Source organism: Penicillium manginii, assembly GCF_028828005.1.
Source record: "Penicillium manginii strain IBT 31320 chromosome Unknown utg000005l:1.0-5665137.0:1.0-5668048.0, whole genome shotgun sequence".
NCBI classification, from domain to species: domain Eukaryota; kingdom Fungi; phylum Ascomycota; class Eurotiomycetes; order Eurotiales; family Aspergillaceae; genus Penicillium; species Penicillium manginii.
In genome coordinates this window covers 4541273-4567266 of record NW_026643106.1, presented here as the reverse complement: position 1 = coordinate 4567266, position 25994 = coordinate 4541273, and the positions used below count along the sequence as shown (strand labels likewise).

Genomic DNA, 25994 nt, shown 5'->3' with positions numbered 1-25994 from the left:
ATGAAGCTCCACATAGTATCCCAGATTCTCTCATTTGCAGGTCTTCTGCTACCTTCTTTTGCTGCCCCCCTTCAGACAGCGGGCGATGGTACGATCAGAATAGGGGCAGGAAGTTTTAGTGGGGCGGCACTTCGGAGACTGGCAGATTGTACCAAGAAGCCAGGAGGATGTCAGACTGAAATCACCGTCATATGTACCCTAAGCTCCTTTCATTTAGGACAAGTATGCAGTAAGATCCTCCTGAGCCATGCAAATTAGACCAGCTCCTGATAAGAACGAGTTTATCCAGGTGGAACTAGTTGTCAATTGGCCCCCGATGAGTTCCATTTTGTCTGCCCTTAGGAAAGTTTTATTTGGCAGCAATACTAGTGTGGTAGCTTCAACTTACAGCCTCGACCGTGTCTCTTGGTAGTCCTGGCTCCAATATGGCTATTCTGGAGCCTGATTAGCTGTCGCGGATGAGTGTTGTTAAGCTCGATTAAGAGTCCTGAGTTATGGAATAATTCAGACCGTCGTATTATCCATTCCTTTTGAAATTCCTACGATCTGTGCATCTTGCGAGATACTCATACATTGTTTTCGCACCATATCAATTCACGCTCATTTTTCTATCTAATTTCAATCATAATAGTTTCTAAATTGAACCAAAATGACTTCTAGTACATACGACCATAGGGTGTGGAGAACAGGGCTTCCCGTCCGCTCAGCCGTACTTAAGCCACACGCCGGCAGGTTAGTAGTATGGTGGGTGACCACATGCGAATCCCTGCTGTTGTATGTTTTGTTTTGGTATATTTTTATTAACATTTCGCTTGAATTTGTCCTTATTTATTCATGGTTCCAGGTGCATAATAGCACCAATCACATTCTACATTTGTTCTGAAGGTTCTAATTGACTCCGAACTACTAGTATTAATACTAGACTCCAAACTTGAACATATCTAAAAAAAAGATTTGATGCGATGGGTAGTTCAGTAATTGTCAACCACTGGCACTTAATTGACACTCCCGGGGACTCGGAGTGAACGAAAGTCGAGGGATCTTGTGTTTGGCGAACTGTGACTAATGCATGTAACGTGGAACTCAACGTCCAAATTGGAAGCTCAGAGCATCTGAAGGAGGATGAAAATTCAAATTGAAGACTTATTTTACTTGAGTTGACTGATAATCTTCAAGTTGAAGATAAACCTTCTAAATATAATTTCTCGGATCATGAATAGACCTAGGCAAACGTGATACTAGTATCTATTTCCCCTTTCTTGAGGGTAGATATAGATCGGCTAGTATAGTAGCCTTGTCATAATATAGCCGAGACCTGTTTGTAACAACCTACTTTCGGTTATGGGGGTTAATTCTTGGAAAGTTGTATACACTATATAATCTCGGGTCATACAGTGTGGCCTTTGGCTAAAATCAAGACAGCCAAGCCAAAACCACTAATAGGCCGAACTCATGTGAAACTACAGAGGGGAAGTGTATATAAACACCAAAATCTCTCGAAGATCCCATGCATTGCTCCAGGCAACCAACAACGAAGCAACTAAACACCATCGATAATATTTATCAAATCTGAGAAGCCTCAGCTGATCAAGAAAAATGAAGGCTACATTCGGCACTCTTTTCACCCTCCTCGTCGCAGCCTCTGCTGCTCCATTCCGCGAGGCGTCCGGTCAAGTCGCAAAGTTCAGCGGTAATCAACTTCAAAGCCTGTTGAGCGTTTTGGCTGTTCACAACGTGCATGGCGCCCTCGATGTTGACCAGAACATTTCTTGCACTGTTGCTTACACCCTGTCCCTGAGTATGTATCTCACAGCCTTGGAACTAGCCTAACATTTTTATATTACCCGAATCTCCCCCTTTGAAGGTTGCTGATACTAGTATTCAATATAGGCACTACTGGACCACCATATACCATCGATCTTGCCTCCCTTGACCTTTCTAACTGCACCTATACTGGCCCCTAAATGATCATCTGCACAGGGCTCCCAATGTTCATTATTGATGTCGAGCCCCATGCACAAACTGTGAATGCTCAGACCAGGTAGTGGCTTTCTTCCAAGAGACTCTGTGGTTTGTTTGCAACAGTGATGCGCTCTACGTAGTAAATCTTAAGAAAATCCCAATGAAAATCATTGTCGAAGACTCTGCGAATGTTCAAGTTAGGAAAAATACAGTACGTAGTAGTTAAGAATAAACCGATCAGTAGGTAGGATGAGTCTACCAGTAATAGGTATACTTATAACTCCCAATCGAAGTCGTATTACTCCCTGGTTCAAGAATAAAATGCTTGCTTAGCTTATTTTGTACTACTTCAACGTCAAGGTGAAGTCAAATTACTTCGCTATGAATTTCATTAATTCAATCCCGTCTGCTTTGAACCTTGAGATCACAATCCAAAGAAACTAACAAGCTCTCAACGTTCTATGATATTTATTTTGGTAGTACTAAAAGACCATCAAGTTGCACTTTGAGTCCACCTTCCGACGTCAAATTCACACGTATGTCAATGTAGTCCACCCAGACGGCGACTATGCTTCGAAGCCAGGTAAGTCTAATCGCTACACAGTCTGACAAAATGCTTCGTTGCGCACACGGGGGGGGCATCATACCGTGAATAAACTCAAATTACTCAAAATTTGAATACTGAGTCTGTTCAGGATAGAATCAGAGGCCCACTCATTACAACTAAGCTAAGTTAAATTCTTGGACACGTTGATATGATATTATCCTAACAGCAGCAAACTGTAGGGAAAAGTCAAATCTTGTGACCCGAATCCAAATCCCGAGGCCCTTTGTCAGCAATATCCTCGACTATGGTAGAAGGCTTGCCTAGGTGCACTCGGTCGTTCTGGGAGGTTGATGACCCCGAGAACCTTCAAAGAAATACAATCGATATCTGCAGGTCAATATCCACGAGCGATAGTACATACTAAGGAACGAACCTTGAAGTATCTGCAGGTATTTGCATATTTGGATAAATCCCCGAGCTATTACTAGTAGCTTCAAATCAACCCCGACTGGCCCATCGCGAGGCCAATAGTGGGGTTGACCGATCCGCGTATCCCATTTCTTTGATGTGATTTCCGCCACAGAAATCATGTTTCCAGTGGCTCAGAATATGGCTAATTCTATAGAACTCTCAAAGAACTCGGCTATTGTACCAACAGCGCAGTTGACCTATGGAATCATCCCGATCGGATTTTAAGCGAAATGGGGCGATGTTGAAAACAACAAAGATGCTAAACGCCATCGAATATCTCCCCGAAGGCATATATGCTCATCTCCGAAACTCCCAATCGAAACTCCCAATGTTTCAATCCAGAATTCTTCTCCAAAGAGTGAGTCATCATGGCCACAGAACTTGTTGATGAGCGTACTAGCAGAGTTTCCCACTCGGTCTTTCTGGTAAGCATTGTATCAACCGGGAGATATCTTTTACCTAATATGCCATATAACAGGGAGTAGTCTGGGCTCTCACTGGTACATCTTTTCTCTTCGTTCTCTTTCGACTCTACGTCCAAATTTCATCGTTTCGTCGTCTGTTCATTGATGATTTTCTCGTTATTCTTGCTTGGATTATCATTCTTTCTACAGCAATTATCTGGCAGATTGAAAATAAAGCCCTCTACGAGCTTTATGCAATCACCGCAGGAACAGAGCCATTCAACCTAGACTTTTTGCCTCGGTATAATCAGTTTATGCGACTTCTCGCTCCACTACAGATATTATTTTATTCCAGCCTGTGGTGTATCAAATTCTCATTTTTAGTTTTCTTCTATCGACTGAGTTCGAAGATCAAAGCTTTTCGTATTTGGTGGTTTGTCGTTTGCTTTTGCACTGCAGCGGTCTATATCGCGTCTGTCGGTGATATAGAATACAAGTGCAGCTTTGAGGGTATTGAATACATCATACGTAAGTATCAGAAACGCCAGAAGGGTCGTCCAAGGCAACTTGAGAGGAGACTAAAGCTCGATAGAGGAATGTATCAAGCTGGAGCATATCCATTACGAAAATCGCAGCTTTTGGGCGAATTGTGCTGGCGATGTCATTACCGACTTGATGAGTGAGTTCATTGCGAGAGAAGCCCGTACTAAAAGAAATCCGACCTAATAAGTCATGCTTTCAGTTCTCTCTATACCTATAATTATCCTGTGGAATACTCATATTCCGCGCCGCAAGAAGATAATGTTACTCAGCATATTTTCAGCAACAATAATTATCATGATAGTGGCTATCATACGAGTCGCCGTTGATAATACCTATGATAAAGAGATCAATATTGCCTGGCTATGCCTCTGGAGTTTTGTTGAAGTTAATACAGGTGAGAAGATGTGTCTTTCTAGGTCACTCCCATATTTCAGCTGATCTAATTTCACAGCCATAATTGCCTCTTGTGTGGCTTCACTCCGTCAACTTATAGTTACATCCCAAAATCAAACCTCTTCGGGGAGAGCAGCCTATCATGATACAACTGATCCAATGCTCAGGGGCTCAAAGCCTGGTTTTAGTCCAAAATTTTCACACTCTGTAGCATACGCAGAATCCCCAAATGAGGATGATGAGATGGCACAATTCCCAGCCAACATGGTTCACGTTCAAAATGATATTGAAATATGCACTAAAGTTGCAAGTCGATCTGAAATTGGCGGTAAATCTGCGACGGAAGCAAATATTGGCTAGTGGATTTATTTTCTACTGGAGGGTATGGGATACTACCATACAAGGAGGGAGATCGGATGATATTGCAAGAGATGATGATCAGATGAAGCTATCTAGGCCTGGAACTCTCTACATGACTTTGATGCGGGCTGACTAAGCAACCTGGAACCCCAGACACACAAAACATTCTTCAACAATATTATATCAATATCGTCTTCACGTAGGAAGTGAATGTGTATGCTAGATTAAAAAGCAGCCAATGAGCCAGAAGGCCGCTCAGATGCTCTGATGCTGATATAGAATCAGGATTTTTGCAAAAGCAATATCCATTTACTACAGCGGGCCAAAAAATCTGTAGTAATGAATGGGTATATGGATTCTGTTGCTATTAATCATTTTGTGAAATGAATGGTTAAGCGATGGCTCTCCTGGCATCGATCCGATGTCTTTGAAATTTCCATCGTCCAGACTTTTGGGACTTGGAATGATTTGATACTTTCAAGATGGTCCACATAGTACTTTCTGAAGCGGCCAGAGGACCTGATATCGGCGACTGATCCATTCTTCCAATCATCCAATACTAGTGTGATCGAATGCCTGCTAAGCTGGAAGCATCTCACAAGAACAAAGTCAAGCTCTTCCATGGGAAGGAATTCTAGCCCAGAAACGCAGAAGATGTGATCTACCATTTCTATTTGGCGAGAAAGGAATGACTCCATCCTGTCATGTACTAGTTCGCTGTATTGACCACCACGGCGAGAAATATCGAGCATTTTCTCGGAAATGTCGACTCCAATCAGATTCGTGATCTTGTTATCGGAGTTCGCATGTAAAGCATGGCCGACTGCTCCGCTACCACAGCCAAGATCAATCGCCGTTCCAGACAAAGGCATCGTGACTTCAACTTGAGCCTCAGACTGCGCAGTTTCTCCGTGAGAATCAAAAAGAGTGGCCAGTTCTGCAAAATGCAATCCACGACTGCCAGGGTTCTCGAGAAAGAAATTGGTGATGTAAGTGTTGACAACGGCTCGATAAGATCCCGGGTATCCATATTTGACGTCTGTATCTTCGAGTTGGGATCCAGTTGGATAAAAGAAAACAGGAAGAGGATCAACCTCAATGACGTAGGGTCTTCCGTCGCGGCCAATACGCATGTCAACGTCGCAACCCATATAATTTGTGTACATCTTCTTGGTGGTAAACGCCTCCATTGCCATCTTCTGCAAAAGCCGATAGAGGTCGGGGTCTTCGGCCTCTTCAAGGAGCTCGTAGCCAGATTCCGAGTCAAACTTCAGATCTAACGTCAGGAAACGACCGTCCCCTGAGACTTGTTTGTATTTGGCACGTTGCGGAATGAGTGGAACCGGGGTTTGCCCCATTGCTATCACCACCACAGAGAATTCTTCTCCATCAATGAATTCCTGAACGACGACGTCTGTGCTGTCACGCCCCGCGGATTCATGAGCATCTGCGTATTGATCTGGATTCGAATGGTCCAAGGCTATCGCTCTTTGTATGCGTACAGGACGCATCAATCTGTTCAGTCGCTCGATACAACGAATGAGCTCGGCCTCATCGCGACATAAAGAATATTCATCGATGAACATGCTTCCATAGCTGGATGCAGGCTTAACAAATAGTGGGAAATTTTCGGTTCCAGGAACTAGAGGACTACCCTCCAGTTTTGCTGCGGCGAAGAAGTCCCATTTCGACTCCTCTCTTTCGGAGCTTTGAACACCAGCAGATGGGAGGTTGAGTGACTCGAAATATCGAATCGCATCAATTCCTGCGAGCGAATCATCATGCGTACCCCACATAAAGTTCAAATAGAAGTCATATCCTTCTTGCACAGCCTCATCGATTTGTTCCTTGGCTGTCGTTTTATGAATGGTTTTGTGCGCGACAGTGTGCTGAGTGATGAATACGCCCGGATTCATACATAACTTCTGCGACTCGCCAACCGAAGCTTGTAGCTCCTCAAAACAAGATTGAAAAACGCAAATTCTCATTGTGTAAGAGTCGTGTCTCGAGATATTCCGGGGTTCCGAGTCTGGCTCGTTTTGAAATTGATGAAGCACGATAAAGTTGTCGCGTGTTCGCCTAAAAAGCTCCACTAGATCTCAGCTGAACCCCTCAGCAGTAAACACCAACTCTGCACCGATCAGCTGAAGAAATCGACCCACTTTCAGATAGTTCGAACCATTCAGCTCATATTCGATGGATCTTTCAATTTATTTACACCGCCCTTCAGTAATATCAACCAATAACTCGAGTGCAGTGGATACTCTTCTGCCGATATGATGAAATTGGATCGCGATTTTACGCGCCCCACGAATTGAGTTGCTACAAGGGGGAAACAAACAATAAGCTCGCGACTGCTAAGTAATTCATGGGGGCAGTTGAAATCATGCCACAATTATTTCACGATATCGGCAAGTTAAGAGAAACGAAACCTGCCAGTTTATTCCCAGCTTCAAATCTTATTGGCAAAAACAGCCGTGGCTGTCGCAAAGGCCACCATCCCCTCTTCACGCCCCACAAATCCATTTTTCTCGTTGGTCCCTGCTTTCACAGAAACCCGAGATCTGTCCAATCCAACTATCTGAGCGACGGAGTCGCGCATTGCGTCACGGTGGATGCTGATCCGCGGCTTCTCGCAGATAAAACTCACATCGCAATGTGTGATTGTTCCGCCAGCCTCAACAACGAGCTTGGCTGCATGTCGTAGAAACATATCCGAAGATGCCCCTTTCCACTGAGGGTCGGAGGGAGAGAAATGACTGCCAATGTCATCGGCTGCGATGGTGCCGAGGAAAGCGTTTGTAAGTGCATGTAGACCGACGTCGGCATCCGAATGGCCCAGGAGCGACGACTTGTGTGGAATTTTTACTCCACAAAGGATAATCTCCTCTCCCGGTACCAGTCGATGTGTGTCATAGCCATGGCCGACCCGAATATCCGGTAGAATGTTTGCATTCGTGCTGTTGAATCGCACAAATCGATCAGCTTCTTCGAAGTCCTCTGGGTAAGTCAACTTTATGTTCTGAGCATCTCCTGTTATAATTCGAACTGGTAACCCGGCTTCTTCGAAAAGGGACGCATCGTCTGTGTATTCAGTTGTAGATTTGGCAGCACGTTCGTGAACTGCGAGTATAGACTGTAGTTCAAATGCCTGCGGCGTTTGCGCGCGAAAAAGACCGTCTCGCGGGATTGTCGCTGTAATCAAGCCGTTTGAATCGGTCTTTTTGAGTGTATCAGACACCGCTATGGCTGGAATAACACCCACAGCAGGTTCCTTCGTGATGGATTCAAGGACTCTGTTTAGTACTTCATGTGAAGCAAAGGGGCGGGCGGCATCGTGTATGAAAACATGCGAAGGACGCTCGGCAAGTGTGGAAAGAAAACGGAGGCCCTCCAGCACCGATGCCTGCCGCTCATTACCACCAACTGTAGTGTAGATATTTTCATCGCGATCGATGCAAGCGTCCAGCAGAGCAGTGTCATCAGCGTGGTGAACAATCACAATAGGACAATTGAAGCTCCATGACCGGAAAAGTTTGATGACGCGATTTATCACAGTGTCCCCTGCGATGCGGCGGTATGCTTTTTGACAACCGATTCCTGCGCGTGTGCCTCTGCCTGCGGCAGGAATGACAATTCCGACAGTCGGCATTTGTTGCGAGGTGGAAATCGTCATATGGGGAAGATGCTTTATTGTGGCAAGATGTGTGTGGGCACAGATACAAACAGATAAGCGCTGCCCCTCTCCTTGAACTGGATCTGCAGGTTCGTCGGGATCGGCACACTCAATCTCATTAATTTTGAATACGTCAGGTCGCGTGTCCTCCTTCCATCTCCAATCATATCTGAATTTACCATTTTCCTTAATCACACTTTCGCGCTTCTTTTAGCCTATCATATTTGCCCATCTTTCTTGCCCGAAAAATGGCCATCACATCCAAATCTCAGATTACCTTGCAAGTTCCTGCCAAGGTCAATCCTCAGATTCGCGTCGGTCCGCTTCGACAGGATGGCTATCATGATATAACACTGGCTTACCAGGCTATTTCGATCTACGACATTCTGACAATTTCCCCGTCACCCAATGGCCCTACCATACGGGTCACCGGCATGGATAGCGAGCGAGTTCCAAGCAATGGCCAAAACCTGGTGATCAAAGCAGCCAACATGGTTGCAGCTGAAGCCAGGATCGAGCCATTAGTACATTTCGAGCTCAACAAATCAATTCCCTCGGAAGCAGGTCTTGGAGGCGGCAGTGCAGATGCTGCAGCCGCTCTCGTAGGGTGCAACATCCTATGGAACTTGAACATTAGCGCAAAAGACCTGATGCATATTGGTGCGCAGCTTGGTGAAGATGTGCCTTTCTTTGTCAATGGCATGATGGCGTTAGGAATGGGACATAAACAGCCTCTGGTAGCTCTAGAGACGATAGGATATACCTGGAATTGGGTACTAGGTGTTCCCCATCGCGGCCTGTCGACGAGGGCTGTTTTTGCCCAATACGACGAAATATTGGCACAGTCAGACAATCCAGAAGAAAAATATCTTTTGCGACGCAAAGATTGCATTGAAACTCCATGGGGAACAACTGACCCTGAAAAGCTCTTATCGGAGCTGGTCAACGACCTTGAACGGCCGTCTTCTGAGCTTCTCCCTGATATAACCATTGCTCTACAAGCGGGTAAGACCGCGGGTGCTATCCGGAGCCTAATGAGTGGCTCTGGATCAACTTGTGCCTTTTTGGCAAAGGATCAGACCCATGCGAAGTCTTTGATGGTAGAGCTACAGAAGCTAGATATTTTTAGGGATGTTAGAATTGCCACTGGTCCAGTTGAAGGCGTCAAGGTCATCGACTCTAGCCCATAGACAGCAATATTCATATCCATTCACAAATACATTTCTTTACGTGTCCATATCCCCCTCCTACCCGATCCATTCAGAATGTATTTCGCTAATACGCGAGATTTTTCATGTTCGGCAAGAATGCGTGGAGCAAATCCGTGAATCCGCGAGTCCGCCAATCTGTGGGGCTTTCAGTCCGCAAATCCGGGAATCCGTTCTTTGTGGTCTATCACCAACTCCGAACCCCTCAAATCGCATACTTTCTTGAAAGACATAAATAATGGCTTCGGATGTCGGATTTTGTATCTACATCTCTCGACAAACTATCAACATTCTATATCATCACTTCCTCTTATAAATTCTCAAAATGGTCGGCTTTGACATGCGTGGATTGACTCCGGCACCGGTGACTCCATTCACCCCAGATGGCGCTGTCGACTATGAAGCCATCCAGCGCCTTGGCTCCTGGCTCGGAAGCATTGATGGTGTCAAAGGCCTTGTTGTTTTGGGTCACGCCGGTGAAGGTACCTTTCTCACGACAGATGAGCAAGTCTCCGTCATCAAGGCTTTTGTCAAGTCGGTTGATAACAAAATTCCGATCATCGCGGGAATCACGGGCGAAGGAACAGAGGTCGCCGCATTGGAAGCAAAGCGAGCCAAAGAATCTGGGGCAGCTGCTGGACTGCTCTATCCATCTCATGGCTGGTTGCGCTTTGGATACCAACCTGGAGCGCCTCAGGATCGTTACCGACGCGTCTATGAAGTGTCCGGCCTTCCTCTGATCCTGTTCCAATACCCAGATAACACAAAGGCAACCTATAGCCTGCAAACAATGCTCGAAATTTCCGCCCAGCCTGGAGTTTTCGCAATGAAGAACGGCGTGCGAAACATGCGCCGCTGGGACACCGAAATTCCTAATATTCGTGCTCAACGCCCCGACCTCCAAATTCTTTCCTGTCACGATGAGTATCTGTTGCATACCTCTTTTGATGTTGATGGCTTTTTGGTTGGTTACGGAAACATTGCACCGGAGCCTTTGATCGAGCTGATCAAGGCTGGCAAGGCGAAGGACTACAAGAAAGCTCGAGAGATCCATGATCGACTCCTTCCGGTCACCAAAAGTGTCTATCACCGAGGATCGCACATGGAGGGAACGGTTGCTCTGAAACATGCACTTGTCGCCAGAGGCATTTTGACCCATGCTACTGTCCGGTCTCCTCTTCTTCCATTGGAAAATGGGGCCGAAGACGAGATCCATGCGGCGATCCAGTCTGCTTCCCTCAAAAAGGTCATCTAGCCTCTAGGCCAGGATCTTTTTTCTGTCAAATAGCCCAAACAGTTTAGATATCATACTTGATAGATATGTACACAGAATTGAACGAGTTAGCATACTTCCTACTACTATCCCAAAAAAACACTTTCTCACTTGAAGTTGATGAACTGGCCTTCCAGTACCTTGTAGTCACAGCTCTGAAATTCTATGAATATAAAAAATTGTTTCAATAGACAAATAAAATGGATGAAAAAAAAATATAAAAAAAGCAAGTCCAGCAAAAATTCCCCGTGGGCAGCTGCCCCCGGTTATGGATTTACCCCGGAATCACACTCCGCGGCGCCCCCGCATTCTTGACGCGTGCTGCCTATCTTAATCCGCGTTTTCCGATTTCGATCTACGCATCTGCATTCCTCCCAGTGCCATCCCATGCAGGACCCAAGCTCCAAAGTTACCCCTGCCATGCGTTCTTCGGTATCCCCGGGGGTTGAAGCCGTGCGCTCACCGGATTTGGGTCGCGTCTCGTCTAAAAGGCCTCTGACAGCCGAGGATAGCACGACAGACGCCGAAAATCGCCGGAAGGATCCAAAGGTCAGTCGAGCCTGTGATACTTGCAAACGAAAGAAAATCCGGTGCAACGGTACACTGCCTTGCGAGAGCTGTGCAAAACGAAAAATTGCTTGTGCCTTTGACGCCAAATATGGCCGTGGCCGACCGCCGACTCCACCTTTCTCTACACCGTCACGAGCCCAGGAAACAATATTTCCAAGACCGCCAATAGACTCAAATACGACCGATCAGAGAGACTTAGAATCGGCGTCATCGGCTTCGCTGGCCAGGGAAGCTCCGCAGAATCCACGGAACGAGTCAACCTCCCAGTCTTTGCAAGAAGCAGAGATCGAGGATCAGTACTTTGATCCAACATCTGGCCTGAATTTCTTACATCGAGCCTGGCGAAAACTTTCAACTCAGAAGGGAGATGGGGCTTCATACGACTTTCATGAAACAGATAAGCGGCAGCTTTTAGCTTCAGCTGGGGATCGTCCTTTCAATGCCGACAGCAATGTTTTTGATACTTCGGAGTTTGTTTGCGTGCCCCAAGAGTCGAAAATGCGGAAATTGCTTGAATTTTACTTCGAAACTTGCGTCGTAACATATCGCATGCTGCATCGACCAACAATCGAGGCTTGGATCGACGCTTTAGTCAAGGATAGAACAGAAGGCAAGCCGATTGGACACTCACTCGGCCATGCAAAATCGTCCATTTTACTAGCTATCATGGCTATCGCTACTTTGCGTTACGAAAAGGTCCACGGAGATATGACATCTCAAAGTGAAGCAGATGCGCTTGGCGAAAGCGACCGGCTTTTCTGCATGTCTACAAGTATAACTGAGACCGAGACCGGGTTCCCACGATTAGAGTCGGTACAAGCGAGGCTTCTCCAAGTGTTATATCTACTCCAGACATCGCGAATGAACAAGGGTTGGTATACTTTCGGAAATACATGCAATATTACCCTTTCCTTGGGTATGCACAGAAGACGAGATTGCCAGCGAGATGTTTCATTTGCGAGCCGTCGCCTGGGTTATATTTCACTGCAATGCTACAAACGCACCTTTTGGGTAGCATACACAATTGACAAGTACTTGAGTGTGGTTTTTGGACGGCCGAGGCTATATCAAGATGAGGATATTGATCAAGACTTTCCAGAAAGTGTTAATGATGAAGACATGACACCTCAAGGGCCTTCGTTATCTGAAGACTCGGGGGATTGCCACATTGATTCACTTATATTGCATGCTCGGTATGTCCCTGTTATATGATTTGTGAGTCCTGCGCTGATAAAAAAAAAGAATTGCTCGGATAATCGGCAGCATATCGCGTTTAGTCTACTGTGTCGGAGAAATATCAAAACATGATCGATTAGTCTCAGCCCAATTGCTTCTCCATGAGTTACACGAATGGCGCACCTCTCTTCCTGCTCATTTAGGATCTGTGAAACCATCAACCCTAGTACCAAGTTTCCGACGTCAATCTGTCGCACTTCAGCTAGCTTACTCACACGCAATAATGCATGCAACAAGACCATTCCTGCTAGGCGATGAAAATGCTGAAGTCTCAATGGAGTGTATTTCTGCCGCTAAGGCAAGCCTGGAGTTAGTCGACAAGATGGCAGGCGACAGCACTTTGTTTCACTCCTTTTGGTGGACACATTATGTCACTTTTTGTGCTTTAGCGGTGGTCTATGTCTGGGGAATTCAGTTGGGCAGGCGACCAGCACGTCAGACCGATGATGAATTTTATGCCAAGTTGTTCGATTTGGCTGAGAGATGTCGGGTTCATCTAAGGCAAGCGACAGCCGGTCTTTCGCCTAACCGTCGGTACGACATAATCCTTGAGGAATTGAGAAAAGAAGCTCGCAACTCCCACAATAATAAACGTGGAATAGCTGAACTCGATCGTGAAGAGTTCCAGAGTATCGAGGGTGAGGATAACGCCGGTCTCCATGACCCATTTTTCAACGATCCCCACTCTTGTGACCCCAATTTTCTAGGAATTTCTTACAATGGATCGACTTCTGCGGCATTCGGATTCGAAGGGGCCTTTCAATTTTCTGACTGGCTAACGCTTGACTCATCGGTAAGGTCTACAATCAATATTTTTAGAACCTCATCATTGGCTAACTTTGCTCAAGGCCTTTTTTCCAGTGTCTGACCCGAATTCTGTGTCTCCACCATGGCTTTCTACTTTGCCTCAATAGTTTTAGCTTTTTGGTTAGAATTTGCGCGAATAAATATGATGTTTAGCTCCCCGCAATTCGATTTCGGATTTCGCGGAAACGCTCGGGGGGAATCCGAAATCCGGGGAAGCCAAGCCCCGTGCTCATCTCCATGAGCTACTTTAATGCCGCGCCTCTTCTCTCCTTCCTGCATACCATCTAAAATCCTATCTTCAATTGAGACATACTTTCACTTTCTGGCATCATGGTTTCTCTCCGACAGCTTAGCACTCGTCGAGCATCTGAAGCCATGTGCGAGAAAGACGCTGCCGTGATGCATCTTGAGGACCAACCACATTCTGAATTCTCTTCCGAGGACCGAGAATTTCTGAATAACTTCACGGAGGAGGCAAAACTCAAAGTGTTGAAGAAGGTAAGTTACACAAATGATGATCATTAATTGACTGCGATAGAACGAAATCACTGATTTTCTTTCTTTCAGATTGATGTGCGTGACTCAACTTTTCGATACGAAACTAATAGTATTCTGCTTTCTTTAACTAACAATCTCATTAGCTTCGACTTATTCCTATTTTTGTTCTTCTCTACTTGATGGCTTATATTGATAAAACAAATATTGGTAGGTCTGGGTCTTGATCTTGATCTCCTGCTTGAACTAATGGGGTCTAGGGAATGCCAAAATTGAGGGTCTTCTTCCCAGCCTACGAATGAACGGAAATCAATACAACATTGCACTCTCGATCTTCTTTATCCCATATGTTCTAGCCGGTAAGTTACTGAGAATCCAACCTTGAATAACAAGGCTAATAGTTTCCAAGAGGTTCCAAGCAACATGATATTGAATCGGCTACGCAAGCCATCGCGCTATTTAGGGGCGCTTATATTTCTTTGGGGGATCATAATGACATGCACTGGATTTATCAAGAACTTTGCCGATCTTGTTGCGGTTCGATTTCTTCAGGGACTTTTCGAGTAAGCTTTGCCATTGGACGATATGGTAATGCAAGACTCTAACCCAACACCCTCTCTAGGGCCGGGTTTCTTCCTGGCGCTGTCCTCGTGATATCCAAGTGGTATCTCCCAGATGAGACACAAACTCGAATTGCTATCCTCTATACCTCTGCTGCCTCGGGTGGTGCATTCTCTGGTCTTCTTGCTTTCGGAATTGCCAAGATGGATGGCATTGGCGGCTACGAAGGCTGGCGTTGGGTAGCTCTCCCCAACACAGTTTAGGTCATACTCACTAACTTTGAAAATCTAGATCTTTATTATTGAAGGGCTCATAACCGTTTCCATGGCAGTTCTTTGTTATACCCTGCTCATCGACTCTCCAGCCCTATCACCCAAGTGGCTTAGCCCGGATGAGATTCGCTTTTTAGAACTTCGTCAAATTGCGAATCTGAACCCGGGTCAGAACCATAAATCTTTCGACATGGGAGCTTTGATTAGCGTTGTTACGGACTGGAAGATCTATCTTCTGATCTTCGCCGCCTGGTCAAATTCTGTTCCGAACTATGCTCTCAAATTCACCATGCCTGAAATCATCACCTCGATGGGTTACACTTCTGCCAAGGCTCAGCTACTGACAATCCCACCCTACGCCGTTGGCGCCTTTTCTTCTTATGGCTTTTCGGTACTTGCCGACCGCTATAAATGGAGAATGCCATTTATCCTTGTTCCCCAGCTATCTATCGTCGTCGCATTTGCGATTTTATTTTCCAAAGCCGCTGAAATCGAGAACAACATAGCACTCTGCTACTTTGGGGTATGTGTCGCTTGCTTTGGAATGTACCCGATTCTCCCAGGTGTCAATACTTGGAATGTTTCCAACAATCCCGACCCGCACAAACGAGCCGTCGCTATCGGATACCTGATATGTATGGGAAATGTAGGTGGGGTTATTGGCAGCTTTATTTATCGCGCAGATGAGAAGCCTCGATATCCAACGGGTTACGGCACATCCTTGGCATTTGCGGCGGCAGGAATCGTCGCCTGTCTTGTCTTAGAAGGATTTCTCTGGAGATCCAACAAAATGAACACAGATCTCACCGAGGAGGAAATCCATCAAAGGTATACTGCAACAGAGCTCCAAAACATGGCTGAAAGAAGTCCACTATTCAAGTACACGCTCTAGTCACAGATTACTTTTGCCATGGTCGAACCGGCGGGGAATAACATTTGATACGAAGCTTTTCATAGATAGTCAAATTTGCTGAGGGGTAGATAGGTAGATCTACTTGCAAATGAATATCTTTCCGTCAAGCATGCATGTCTCCCATACACTTGCATCCATGGATCCAGGTCATAAATGGTTGCGGTGGGCATACTTGTGTAGGTGAGAAGCACGGCCAATCTTGTAATATCCAGTAGATTCTCCCAATATTACCCAATTCGTAGTAGAAAAAGGGATGTATTGGTTTGGATAGATATTCTGCACAAAATTCAGTCTCTTATTCATTTCGATTCATAAAATGTTCTGGATCTTTTACTACAGGTGCATTTAATCGACATCCCAATCTCTAAATTATAATGCGCGGAGCCGCTACTCTTGGAAGGAAAGTGCCCAGGTGTGCGCGATGAGTCAAACAAATCTTTGACTTCGTTATAGTCCCTTTTGAATCTGAGACTGAAACATGTATATTTGTTTATTAAAAACCCAATTCGCGGGATGCTTCCATGATAAATCCGCTCTTCTCTGTCATTCGTCACTACCTCCGAACGCCGCCCCGAGGATTAGTCACAGCCACTTGCTTCCATCATATAAGCAGCTACGACTTGCATGACACATTGCTACATTCTATCTCACTCTAGAAACAGAGTCAACCTGTTTAAATCTCATCAAATACTTCATTCGCCAATTTGTTTGGGACTTCTACAATGGCTTCATCAGAGGAATACAAAATCACCAAACTCAATAGCAATGACTTCAACGAGTGGGCTGCTCTCTTTCGAGCTTATATCGATTTCTACGAAACCACAATTCCCGAGGAGCAATACCGCAAGACCTTTGAACGAATAATTGATACCAAGTCTGACCTCTACGGGTTGGCAATGAGACGGCAGCAAGACGGATCCAGCGATGGAAAAATGATTGCGATTGCACACTTCTTCCCTCAACAAACCCCGTGGAGTGAGAAAAATATTATGCTATTGAACGGTATGTTCCAAGGTTTTGAAACTCATTTTCTCGGAAAAGGTTTCCGTCTATAATTTACTAATTCCAATATCTCCGACGGCCAGATCTCTTCGTAGACCCAGCAATTAGAGGAAAAGGCCTGGGTCGCAAGGTGATCCAGGCTGTGGCAGACATCTCGAAAGAAATGGGATGCCTTCGACTTCAATGGCTCACGAAACATGATAATCTTACTGCCCGTCGCCTCTATGATACGATGGCAGACGCGTCGTTCGTTCAGTATCGCATGGGAATTTGAGCTTCCTTCTGTGGTTTTTTTTAAAAATAAAACCAGAGCTCTCGCCGCCTCCCTTTGTTTTAAGTGTATTGAGAAGTGAACAAACCTTTTTTGATAATTCAACTCAATTAAAATGCAATGAAAGGTGTGTAGAGCCACCAATGCCATCACAAAAGCTGCATTGAGCAAGATATCAAAAAGGAGGATCAATCTTCTAAAACATACGATAGGCGTCAATGAAATTGCCCCGAGTGCTTTAAAAATCCGAGAGAAGAGCACAATTGCTATTGCTTTTTATTAGAACCCCATTTTCAAGCTATGATAATAGATGACACCTTGTATAAACCATGGGTATACTTCTTCCAGATTGACCTTACTTAGGCTGAAGATTAAATAAATCGCGGTCGGGTGATTGCTAATTCTTCTCATGACCCTTTCGCCGCCATATGAAGACTTTCCTACTTATATCGAGGGGCCTCCTGGCTGAGACAAAAGCGGATAGTTCATCAAAAGGCTTTGAGAGAAATTTCAAGCCCTGGGCGAGAAATTACTGCCCAGGTGCCTACTAGTAGCAGATTTATCTTGCCCCATGGGTCCAGTCCGGAACTACATTTAGTCTCCGTTATCTCAGATTTTCGGAGTAGCGGGGCGAGCGCCGAGGGGTAAAGCTAGATAAAAGTGGCCCCTCTAAGATGTATAAACGTATTGAGGTGACACCATTTTCTCCTATCCCCACCTGGGCACTTCCATCTTCCCGCACAAAATCGACACGCGCCATGGGCAATCAAATTTCCTACCTCGAAACTCCACATGAAGTTGATCTGGGCCCCAAAGGCAGGCTTAGAGGAATTCAATATGACAACAAAGCTCGCCGGTATGCAGGTGTACCCTACGCCCTGCCACCAGTGGGTGCCCACCGCTGGAAAAAGCCTCGCCCTTTACCCGTTGGATACAGCTACAGTGAATCGGGAAGTCCTTTTGACGCCTCGTTCTTCCGGCCTGTTTGCCCTCAGGCGGTATTTGACTCCGGAGCCGAGAAGGGCGTCGGCCCGGAAACTTATAGCGAGGACTGCTTGCTGCTGAATATCTGGACGCCTGTCGAGGACCCAGAGAACCCAAAGAAGAAATGGCCGGTCGTCCTTTGGCTTCACGGTGGTTGGTTCCAGCTAGGCGATCCTCTTCAAGAAGTTGGAATGAACCCCACCGAGATGATCTCCACTGGAAAGCTCAACGCCATCGTGGTCGGTATCGGCTACAGGCTCAACGTCTTTGGATTCCTTGCTGGTCAGGCTCTGCTTGAAGAAAGTGATGGCGATAGCGCTGGCAATTTCGGTCTCTGGGACCAGCGTTTGGCCATGGAATGGGTCTACGAAAATATCGGGGCTTTCAATGGTGACATCAATAATATCACACTGGGCGGTCGCAGTGCTGGATCCTACGGCGTGCAGGCACAAGTCCTCTATGACTTCCGACGTGAAACGAAGCTATTCCATCGTTTCTACATGATTTCGAATGCGATTCCAGCACAACCCAAGGCTCTTTCTGACGTCAATCCTCAATTCGACGAACTGTGTGAGTACTTTGACGTCCCGGCCGCCCTTTCTGGTCCAGAAAGATTGGACCAACTGCGCGAAGTGAGCCATCAAGATCTTGTCGCCGCGCTGAAGAATCTCAAAAACCATACCTTCCGCCCGGTGACAGATGAGCTTTTTATCTTCAACGGATTCACCGACTACAATCACAGTGGTGCATTTGCTGAGGAATTCAAGAAGCGGAATCTACGGATATTCATTGGAGAAGTTCTCAACGAAGAGACTCTCTACGCAACATACAACAACCCCGAGCCCAATCTCGAATCTTTGCGACTGCAAGTTTCGAACTATTACGCACCGGAGACAACAGATCGTGTTATAAAGTCATACAAGCTTCCAACCACAGAGGATCGAAACGAATGGAACACACTTTTCGGAAATATAATTGCAGACGGTCAAGTTCGAGCTCCCTCGCGATGGCTGGTGAATTGTCTTAGCAATCATGGTGTGCCTCTACGCGACATCTGGCGGTATCGCATTGCGTACCGACTTTCGTTCATTACAGATAAGGTTACACCTTTGTCATTTGGTGTGGCACACGCCACGGATAAACCATTTTGGAAGTGTGTTTCCCGTATAACTAGATTTTCTTTCTAGGCTAACTCTTTATTAGCTTCTCGATCATGCACGGCCCCACTCCACAAGAAAGAAAGCTTTTGGAAGATTGGATTGAAGCTTTCGTCGCATTTGTGAATGATGACCAAGGATACGATTACGGCACGGCCTCAATCGATGAGATGAGGGTTGCAACGCCGGACTGCAAGATCGAGGTTGAAAAAGATGAAAGATGGTCAAATTTGGTGAAGTTGGGGGAAATTTTCGCGAATGATGTTTAATGCTTTACGAATATCTCGCCTCGCAAGTCTGTTCAAATTGTTTCTCTCAACTTTTACCACGCGGATAATCCAATAATAATCTTGGTAGAACGAACAATTTGACAATTTTGGTGTCGTCACTCATAATTATATACAATTTGTAATCTTTCGTGGTTGGCCCTGCTCTCTCTCCATCTACAGCTTCGATGAAGATACTTTGGCCACAAGGTGCTGGTTGACAGGGGTGATTGCCTTCCCATTTTGGAGAAACGAGATGATGTTCTCCATTCCCAGCCGCTCGAATCCGATATGAGAATCCAGGGAAGCACCAGCATTGTGCGAAAGAATTTCGACGTTTCTCATCTTTCCAAGCTCCTTGTTGACATTGGGTTCGTCGTAGTGCACATCCAGTCCGGCCGAAGACAATTGGCCCCTCTTCAAAGCGTCCAGCAAAGAAGCCTCATCCAGCAGCTTTCCGCGAGCGATGTTCACAAGCCTGGAGCCTTTCTTCATCTTCGACATTAGGGATGCGTTGAGAAGTGTCTCTCCACTAAATGGAGTGGCCACCAACACACAGTCCGACTCGGCCAGTAGAGTATCCATGCTCTTGTGGTAGGTCGCCTGGGAAACCTCCTCAAGCTGGCGGGGCATCTGGACAATATCATGGTACAAAACCTTCATGTTAAGAGCCAAATATGCCTTTTCTGCCGTGCGGCGACCAATTTGGCCAAATCCAATAATACCGAGAGTGTGGCCTTTGGGGTTCAAGGAAACAGGAGCAAGGTTGCGGTTTGCTTCAACAAATTGGTTAGGATCAAGTGAACGAGCTGCCATCGAAGACCACGAAAAGAGGCGGAAGGTCGAGATGATCAGCCAGAGAGCAGCATCGGCAACAGACTCCGTGCAAGCGGCAGCAGCGTTGCAATAAACGACGCCTAAAGGGAAGGTCATCGTGTTAGTACCGTTTTGTTAAAATCAGGAAGCTCGTAAAATCTTACCTTTCTTAGCCAGGGCAGTAGTATCGACCCAGTCGAAGCCAGCGCCCGCACTGGCATATACTTTGCAGGAATCTGGCAGCAATGAAATTAATTCATCATTCCAGTTGCCCATTTCACCACCCGTATTCCAGAATGGTCGATAGATAGCAAAGAAATCGCCGAACTTCTTATCCTTCAAAGCTTGGATAAACTCTGGCCGCGACATGCTGTATGACCGGCGAATCTCGAAGTGCTCTTGAAACTTGGCGTGCAATTCATGGTTCCAACGAATGTCGTCACCGAGCTGGAGGACGACTGGCTTGCCCATTGTGTTGTGTTTTACGTGGTTTTCTTCGTGTGGTAAATGTCTAAGGTTGACTTGATAATGAGCGCTATGGAAGGAATAGGCGACAGCGGCAAAAATGGGTTCACTCAATGGGTAAGAAGATAAACAAACGGCTTCGTTTGCCAAATTATGCGATCAATATTTAAAGACGGCCTAGCTGAGACTATACGGTTATTGCAGTTTCGCGGCCTCTGTCCCACGCGGGCGGCTATTGAATGCGCTCGGCTATTGAAATCCGAAAGATGGAACAACCCCACGAAAATGGAAAGATCATCTCATATTTCTTTTCATTAGGAGCCGAGTGATACGGTCGATCACCCCATGGAGAAATTAGGATAAACCGAGAGCGCAGACACGCCATGGTCTACATTATCTGTTTCTCCGCACGACTCCGCACGGGGTTTCGGCTACCCCAGTTACTGCTTCGGAAGTATGTTTCCCATTCAATGATACTAGTAGTATGTGGTTCTGATTTAGCTACTAGTAGAGCTTCGATTTGTGAATTATCTCTATACCTAGATATGCATAATCTGCCATTTGAAATAGTAAGTCATACTGACCCGTTACAAGGTTCCCATCATGCCAGCCCAAGCTTTTGTTCTCCGCTGATTTTCATATCGGGAGAAGATGCCAAGAAAATCCAGCGCGGTATATCATACCTAGATTTTCTTTTCACTTTGAACATTCGGCTTGAAAATCAGACCCGAATCTTCTTCTCGGGATTCTCTTTGCTTGGCGCGAAGCTCTCGGCACTAACCTCATTACCTAGGTACTCCAAAATCTCACACTGATATCATAGACTCACGAGCTCCCGGAATACGCCAAGCACTCGATGTGAAATCTCTCTACCACATTCCGATCCTTTTCCCAGGTGGTTTCCATTTCTTACATAGAATTGGTCACGACCTTGGGATAGCGCAGTCCACGCGGCCTCATCGCCTGCGATTTGGCTCTTCGCGTACTCGCCTCGACTATGCAGCTCGACACCTAACATTGTTTCGTTAGGTCCATGGCAGTGGTGCATCTTGTCAATTGATAAACTGGCAGCAGTGCACAACAGCTTCTTTCGTCAGCTTAATAGTGACATATCATTGGTCCGTTCATGTGACACTGTTTTGGGCCTGCGACACTATTTTCTTTAAGGTTACTTCGCACACTAGCGTAGCAATTAGAAAGCCACTCGATAGTTAGGCAAATACCAAACAGACAGGAGGTGTCCAAAATTCATCCCTGGATGAAGACCAGGAGATTGGAGGGCCCCGTCTTGCAACTTGACCAGGGGCTGAATCTTGACCGACCTGATCTTTCGCTACCTGTCACTTTCTCACTGCCCCTCATTCCCTAGTCCTACTAGTAATGTGCACGCGTGTTAATACCCCAACAACCACACCGCTATTTTCTTTCCTTTTTATTCGTCTTCATCATCTCATTGCCCTCTCTCTCATTCAAAAAAGCCATATCCAGCTATTTTCCATTCTTACTGCATTTAGGGTCAGGTATACTACTATAGTACCCATCTTGCTAATTTCATGCATTGAGTTGATTGTCTACCAAGTCAGCCTCTAGGACTACCGTCCAGGATTTTCTGCAAGAGTGACAGCCAGACCACTGATTGTTTCCATCGAACTAAATGGGACGAGTTGTCTCGGATTGCCTCAGGTCTAGCTGGATTAGAGTGCAAAGCCTTAGACGAAATTGCAAAGGGACTCAATAATATCGTCCGGCCCCTTGAATTTCCCGACAAGACTCGCTGGGCAGCTCGGGTTCATATAAGAAGGGGTAAACCTCCTCTTGTCAACAGTACTAAGCTTGAAACTGAAATTGCAACAATGCAATCCATCAAGGAGTATAGTGATCTACCAGTGCCCCAGGTTTTTGCGTATGAAGTTGATGAGGAAAAATACAGTGGGCGCTGCGTATATATTCATGGAGCTCCTTCCTGGCACTGTTGCTGTGGATGCACTCGGCGGCTCCAAGACCCACCTTGGTACAATACCTAAAGAGCATCGACAAAGTTTCTTCGAGGCGTGGGCTAACAGTGTCAAATTCAAGTTGGATGAAGAGGCAATCACAAACATGATGCGGGGAGCTCCGATCCCAGCAGAAAAGACGATTGCTTGTATCGACAACTTCCCGGTGCAAATTAAAGCGATGGCGAGCCGGCTATCCTTGCACGACAAAGGGCCTTTCCTTTGGACCATGATGATTTTCTTCACAGCAATATCATGGTATATGAGAATAGCTTTGATGTCACTGGAATCATTGACTGGGAAGGAGCATGTACAGTTCCTTGGGAGCTGATCGCATTCCCCGATTTAGAGCCATGCCCTTTTCATTTGATCTGCCTCAGAATTACAATCAAGATGAGTAGCCGTTGGATGAGAAATTACAGCAAACCTGGCGCGAACGAGAAGAGTATGTTGAAATGATAAAAGCAGCTGAGCTTCGAGACGGGCCGAGTGGTCTGCTTTCGGCTTGCCTCAGTAGCAAGAGGACCCAGGCTATCGCGTCTTGTTATGGGGCTTATACTAGTGTGGGAAAATTGGGTACCTATGATCGAGTTATAGAGGAATTGGAGAAGATTTAGAGCAACCTCGGCACCTTGACAAGCCGACGATGTTACCGGTGATTAAGATAGTCGCGGCCTCGGAGAGCCTCGAATTATACTAGTACTAGCAGTATATAGGTAAGCCTCTGGACTCCTGCATAGAATTTACCCAACTTGGGTCATTATTAGGGCATAGGGCTGTTTTGTTTATGTTTACAGTCACACCCGGGCGGTGTCTCATTGAAGCCTGATCCAACCAAACACCCTCCAACCCCTTGAAATAAGCTACAATCTCCAGTCTGTCCGTGTATCTGTTCAATCCTTCGCCTGGGAAAGTTCTACTGCCCACCAGGTACTTGGAGAAAAATGGATCAATACCTTTTAGACAACGTTGCTCGCTATCAAACCTTGCTCCAAAGATTCAAACCTCCCCCCCAAAAAGACAACCAGCTCTAAAAAGCCCCCAACCAACTCGAGCATTATTGTGAATACACGCATTCGCCCACTCTTACAAGAAGAGGTTTCATTGGGACAGGTAGTCGCTACATTCCCTCGTGGGGATGGGAGTGGCTTTGTGGATCTCCATGAACTACGGCGGGTGGTTAGGGGGCTACCGACTATGAACGTCAGTTTTCTACACTTCTTAATAAACAAGCATGCCCCTATAATGAAAGCGCAATCGCAATTGAAAAAAAAAAAGGAACTAGTAGTCATTAATATTCCCTGTTCTAACTCTATTGTCCAAACAGTCCTCGGCTTTCAAAGTGGGTAAAGTCTTCGGCGCAGACCAAGCTACCGACACGATTTACGAAGAGACTGTTCAACCACTTCTACCCTATGTTTGGGAAGGCAATATCGGCACCCTCTTCGCGTATGGTCAAACCGGATCTGGAAAAACTTTCACGGTCAGCGGGATCGAGCGACTTATCGCCAAAAGCCTGTTCAATGAATCCTTAGCGGGTGAAAGAAAAGTCCATGTCTGTATTTTCGAATTAGCAGGCAATTCGGCATTGGGTAAGACCAGAACCCCTCAATACTCACACAAGCTAACTAAATGGGATACACATAGATCTCCTAAACTCTCGAGCTCCATTCATGATTCTAGAGGACTCCTTTGGTAGCACCCAGCTAGTTGGTATTCAAGAGCGCCATGTCCAAAGCACAACCGAGCTGCTAGATATAGTTGAAAACGCAAACTCGTTCCGACAAACCGCTTCTACGGAAAAGAACGACGGATCATCACGGTCACACGCAATATGTCGTATCAGAATCGAGAATCCCGCACCCGAAGCCGTGGAAGATGGCATCCTATACTTAATCGACCTTGCAGGCTCGGAAGTCGCTCGTGACATTTTAAACCACACCACGGACCGCATGAAAGAGACTCGCGAGATCAACATCAGTCTATCCATCTTGAAAGATTGTATCCGTGGTATGGCCGACTTTGATACCGCAACTGCAGCTGGGAGGCCTTTGAAGAAACCGTATATACCATTTCGGCAAAGCATGTTGACTAAAGTTCTGAAGCATCTCTTTGATCCAGATGGAAATCGTGGCTGTCGGACTTCGGTACTTGCCTGTGTCAATCCCAGTTTCTTGGATACGGGAGCCACCAAGAATACGCTTCGATATGCAGAGATGCTTCAGTCCACGCAGCTAACACAAAAGGCTGCTGCTTATAACCCTGCAGTACCGAGTACGTGGAGTAACAAGGATTTGCGGACGTATATCAGAATGAAGGTAGGCTGAATCTACCAGTACCTAGGTACCATGCCGAGCCTTTTCTCGGGTATTGTATAGGTACTAGTAGTACAGGTTCCAAGGTTGAGGCTAACAATGCTGCTCATTAGTCTGGAAATCCGTCTATCTACCCTCTAGACCTCGCACCACATGAAACTGGCACCCAATTACTTCGACTTCCAGAGGATGAATTCGTTCAACGTTGTCTCAAGAGTGATGAAGTTACCAAAGAGCAGGCCAGTGCGTTCTACTCTAAGTTATGGAAGCTGCATATAGATTCTCGACGTGTCGTGCGATAGGTCTGTAATCCATGGATCTTCCCGATCAATATTCAAGTTTATTCAGGGGTCATTGCCGTCCGAACGGCTCCATAGAGTACATCTAGATATACTACATAATCAGTATACCCCCGGAGAACTACTTCCAAAGATGGCCGGCAAGGCAGCAAGGCTGAGACTACACAGCCTTGGAACCATTGCTTTTCCAACTAAAAGCTTCGACATAAAAGATCTTGCCATTGGTGAAATAGGACAAAGAAGATAGTACACGATACATCTTGCGTGCGCGCAAACAGAACAGAGAAAAGCCCAAAAAAAAGTCAGGAAAACGCCTTGCGCCCAGCGCAATACCGAAAAAAGTTCGATCTTGAAATCAGCAACGACGGCCAGTCATGGTAAGCAGAAGAACATCCGACGAGAGAGAGAGGGAAAACAAACAAAGAAAGAAAGAATCTTGGTAAGAAATGAGGGGGAAATGTAGACGGAGAGAGGTTGGTTGAGGTTGAGGTTGGAAAAGAATAAAGTGGGAAAATCCGTCCACAAAAATTGGAAAATGTAATTATAAGAGACAAAAGAAAATCAATATCACGGAGAGACCAGCAAGGCAGAACCAGACAAGACAAGGTTTAAAGACTTGAAATGAACAGAAAAAGAGCCACAATGAATGACATTGACACCTCATGCAAACAAGATAGAAACCAAGGGGGTAAAGTAAGTAAAGTAACACTAACTCCGCACAACCCGCCAGATCT

The 25994-nt window shown here is 45.9% G+C and overlaps 14 protein-coding genes across 14 annotated transcripts; 10 read left to right on the top strand and 4 right to left on the bottom strand.

Moving 5' to 3' along the window:
• Nucleotides 1–1596: 1596 nt before the first annotated feature.
• N7533_008026 (uncharacterized protein) lies at nt 1597–1964 on the top strand (the record flags this gene model as incomplete). Its single annotated transcript, XM_057104676.1, has 2 exons — nt 1597–1798; nt 1891–1964. 2 exons carry the CDS (start codon nt 1597–1599, stop codon nt 1962–1964), a joined length of 276 nt encoding a protein of 91 aa, XP_056959633.1.
• Nucleotides 1965–3348: 1384 nt separating this feature from the next.
• On the top strand, nt 3349–4680 carry N7533_008025 (uncharacterized protein; the record flags this gene model as incomplete). The annotated part of the gene is made up of 5 exons (XM_057104675.1): nt 3349–3405; nt 3459–3912; nt 3977–4063; nt 4127–4321; nt 4379–4680. The coding sequence occupies 5 exons, from the start codon at nt 3349–3351 to the stop codon at nt 4678–4680; spliced, it is 1095 nt and encodes a 364-aa protein (XP_056959632.1).
• A 371-nt stretch (nt 4681–5051) lies between these two features.
• Nucleotides 5052–6668, bottom strand: N7533_008024 (uncharacterized protein; the record flags this gene model as incomplete). The annotated part of the gene is made up of 1 exon (XM_057104674.1): nt 5052–6668. The coding sequence occupies one exon, from the start codon at nt 6666–6668 to the stop codon at nt 5052–5054; it is 1617 nt and encodes a 538-aa protein (XP_056959631.1).
• Nucleotides 6669–7132: 464 nt separating this feature from the next.
• Nucleotides 7133–8332, bottom strand: N7533_008023 (4-diphosphocytidyl-2C-methyl-D-erythritol synthase; the record flags this gene model as incomplete). The annotated part of the gene is made up of 1 exon (XM_057104673.1): nt 7133–8332. One exon carries the CDS (start codon nt 8330–8332, stop codon nt 7133–7135), a length of 1200 nt encoding a protein of 399 aa, XP_056959630.1.
• A 272-nt stretch (nt 8333–8604) lies between these two features.
• Nucleotides 8605–9546, top strand: N7533_008022 (Ribosomal protein S5 domain 2-type fold subgroup; the record flags this gene model as incomplete). The annotated part of the gene is made up of 1 exon (XM_057104672.1): nt 8605–9546. One exon carries the CDS (start codon nt 8605–8607, stop codon nt 9544–9546), a length of 942 nt encoding a protein of 313 aa, XP_056959629.1.
• A 343-nt stretch (nt 9547–9889) lies between these two features.
• N7533_008021 (dihydrodipicolinate synthase family protein) lies at nt 9890–10819 on the top strand (the record flags this gene model as incomplete). Its single annotated transcript, XM_057104671.1, has 1 exon — nt 9890–10819. One exon carries the CDS (start codon nt 9890–9892, stop codon nt 10817–10819), a length of 930 nt encoding a protein of 309 aa, XP_056959628.1.
• A 405-nt stretch (nt 10820–11224) lies between these two features.
• On the top strand, nt 11225–12619 carry N7533_008020 (Zn(II)2Cys6 transcription factor; the record flags this gene model as incomplete). Its single annotated transcript, XM_057104670.1, has 1 exon — nt 11225–12619. One exon carries the CDS (start codon nt 11225–11227, stop codon nt 12617–12619), a length of 1395 nt encoding a protein of 464 aa, XP_056959627.1.
• Nucleotides 12620–12866: 247 nt separating this feature from the next.
• On the top strand, nt 12867–13511 carry N7533_008019 (fungal specific transcription factor domain-containing protein; the record flags this gene model as incomplete). Its single annotated transcript, XM_057104669.1, has 1 exon — nt 12867–13511. One exon carries the CDS (start codon nt 12867–12869, stop codon nt 13509–13511), a length of 645 nt encoding a protein of 214 aa, XP_056959626.1.
• A 269-nt stretch (nt 13512–13780) lies between these two features.
• On the top strand, nt 13781–15670 carry N7533_008018 (putative MFS transporter; the record flags this gene model as incomplete). The annotated part of the gene is made up of 6 exons (XM_057104668.1): nt 13781–13948; nt 14092–14155; nt 14206–14304; nt 14355–14508; nt 14568–14745; nt 14798–15670. 6 exons carry the CDS (start codon nt 13781–13783, stop codon nt 15668–15670), a joined length of 1536 nt encoding a protein of 511 aa, XP_056959625.1.
• Nucleotides 15671–16413: 743 nt separating this feature from the next.
• N7533_008017 (GNAT family N-acetyltransferase) lies at nt 16414–16967 on the top strand (the record flags this gene model as incomplete). The annotated part of the gene is made up of 2 exons (XM_057104667.1): nt 16414–16693; nt 16777–16967. The coding sequence occupies 2 exons, from the start codon at nt 16414–16416 to the stop codon at nt 16965–16967; spliced, it is 471 nt and encodes a 156-aa protein (XP_056959624.1).
• Nucleotides 16968–17722: 755 nt separating this feature from the next.
• N7533_008016 (uncharacterized protein) lies at nt 17723–19374 on the top strand (the record flags this gene model as incomplete). The annotated part of the gene is made up of 2 exons (XM_057104666.1): nt 17723–19101; nt 19152–19374. The coding sequence occupies 2 exons, from the start codon at nt 17723–17725 to the stop codon at nt 19372–19374; spliced, it is 1602 nt and encodes a 533-aa protein (XP_056959623.1).
• A 174-nt stretch (nt 19375–19548) lies between these two features.
• N7533_008015 (D-mandelate dehydrogenase-like dehydrogenase) lies at nt 19549–20658 on the bottom strand (the record flags this gene model as incomplete). Its single annotated transcript, XM_057104665.1, has 2 exons — nt 19549–20288; nt 20352–20658. The coding sequence occupies 2 exons, from the start codon at nt 20656–20658 to the stop codon at nt 19549–19551; spliced, it is 1047 nt and encodes a 348-aa protein (XP_056959622.1).
• A 715-nt stretch (nt 20659–21373) lies between these two features.
• On the bottom strand, nt 21374–21670 carry N7533_008014 (uncharacterized protein; the record flags this gene model as incomplete). The annotated part of the gene is made up of 2 exons (XM_057104664.1): nt 21374–21463; nt 21566–21670. 2 exons carry the CDS (start codon nt 21668–21670, stop codon nt 21374–21376), a joined length of 195 nt encoding a protein of 64 aa, XP_056959621.1.
• A 2173-nt stretch (nt 21671–23843) lies between these two features.
• Nucleotides 23844–25263, top strand: N7533_008013 (uncharacterized protein; the record flags this gene model as incomplete). The annotated part of the gene is made up of 4 exons (XM_057104663.1): nt 23844–23849; nt 23974–24238; nt 24294–24964; nt 25075–25263. 4 exons carry the CDS (start codon nt 23844–23846, stop codon nt 25261–25263), a joined length of 1131 nt encoding a protein of 376 aa, XP_056959620.1.
• Between the last annotated feature and the right edge of the window lie 731 nt (nt 25264–25994).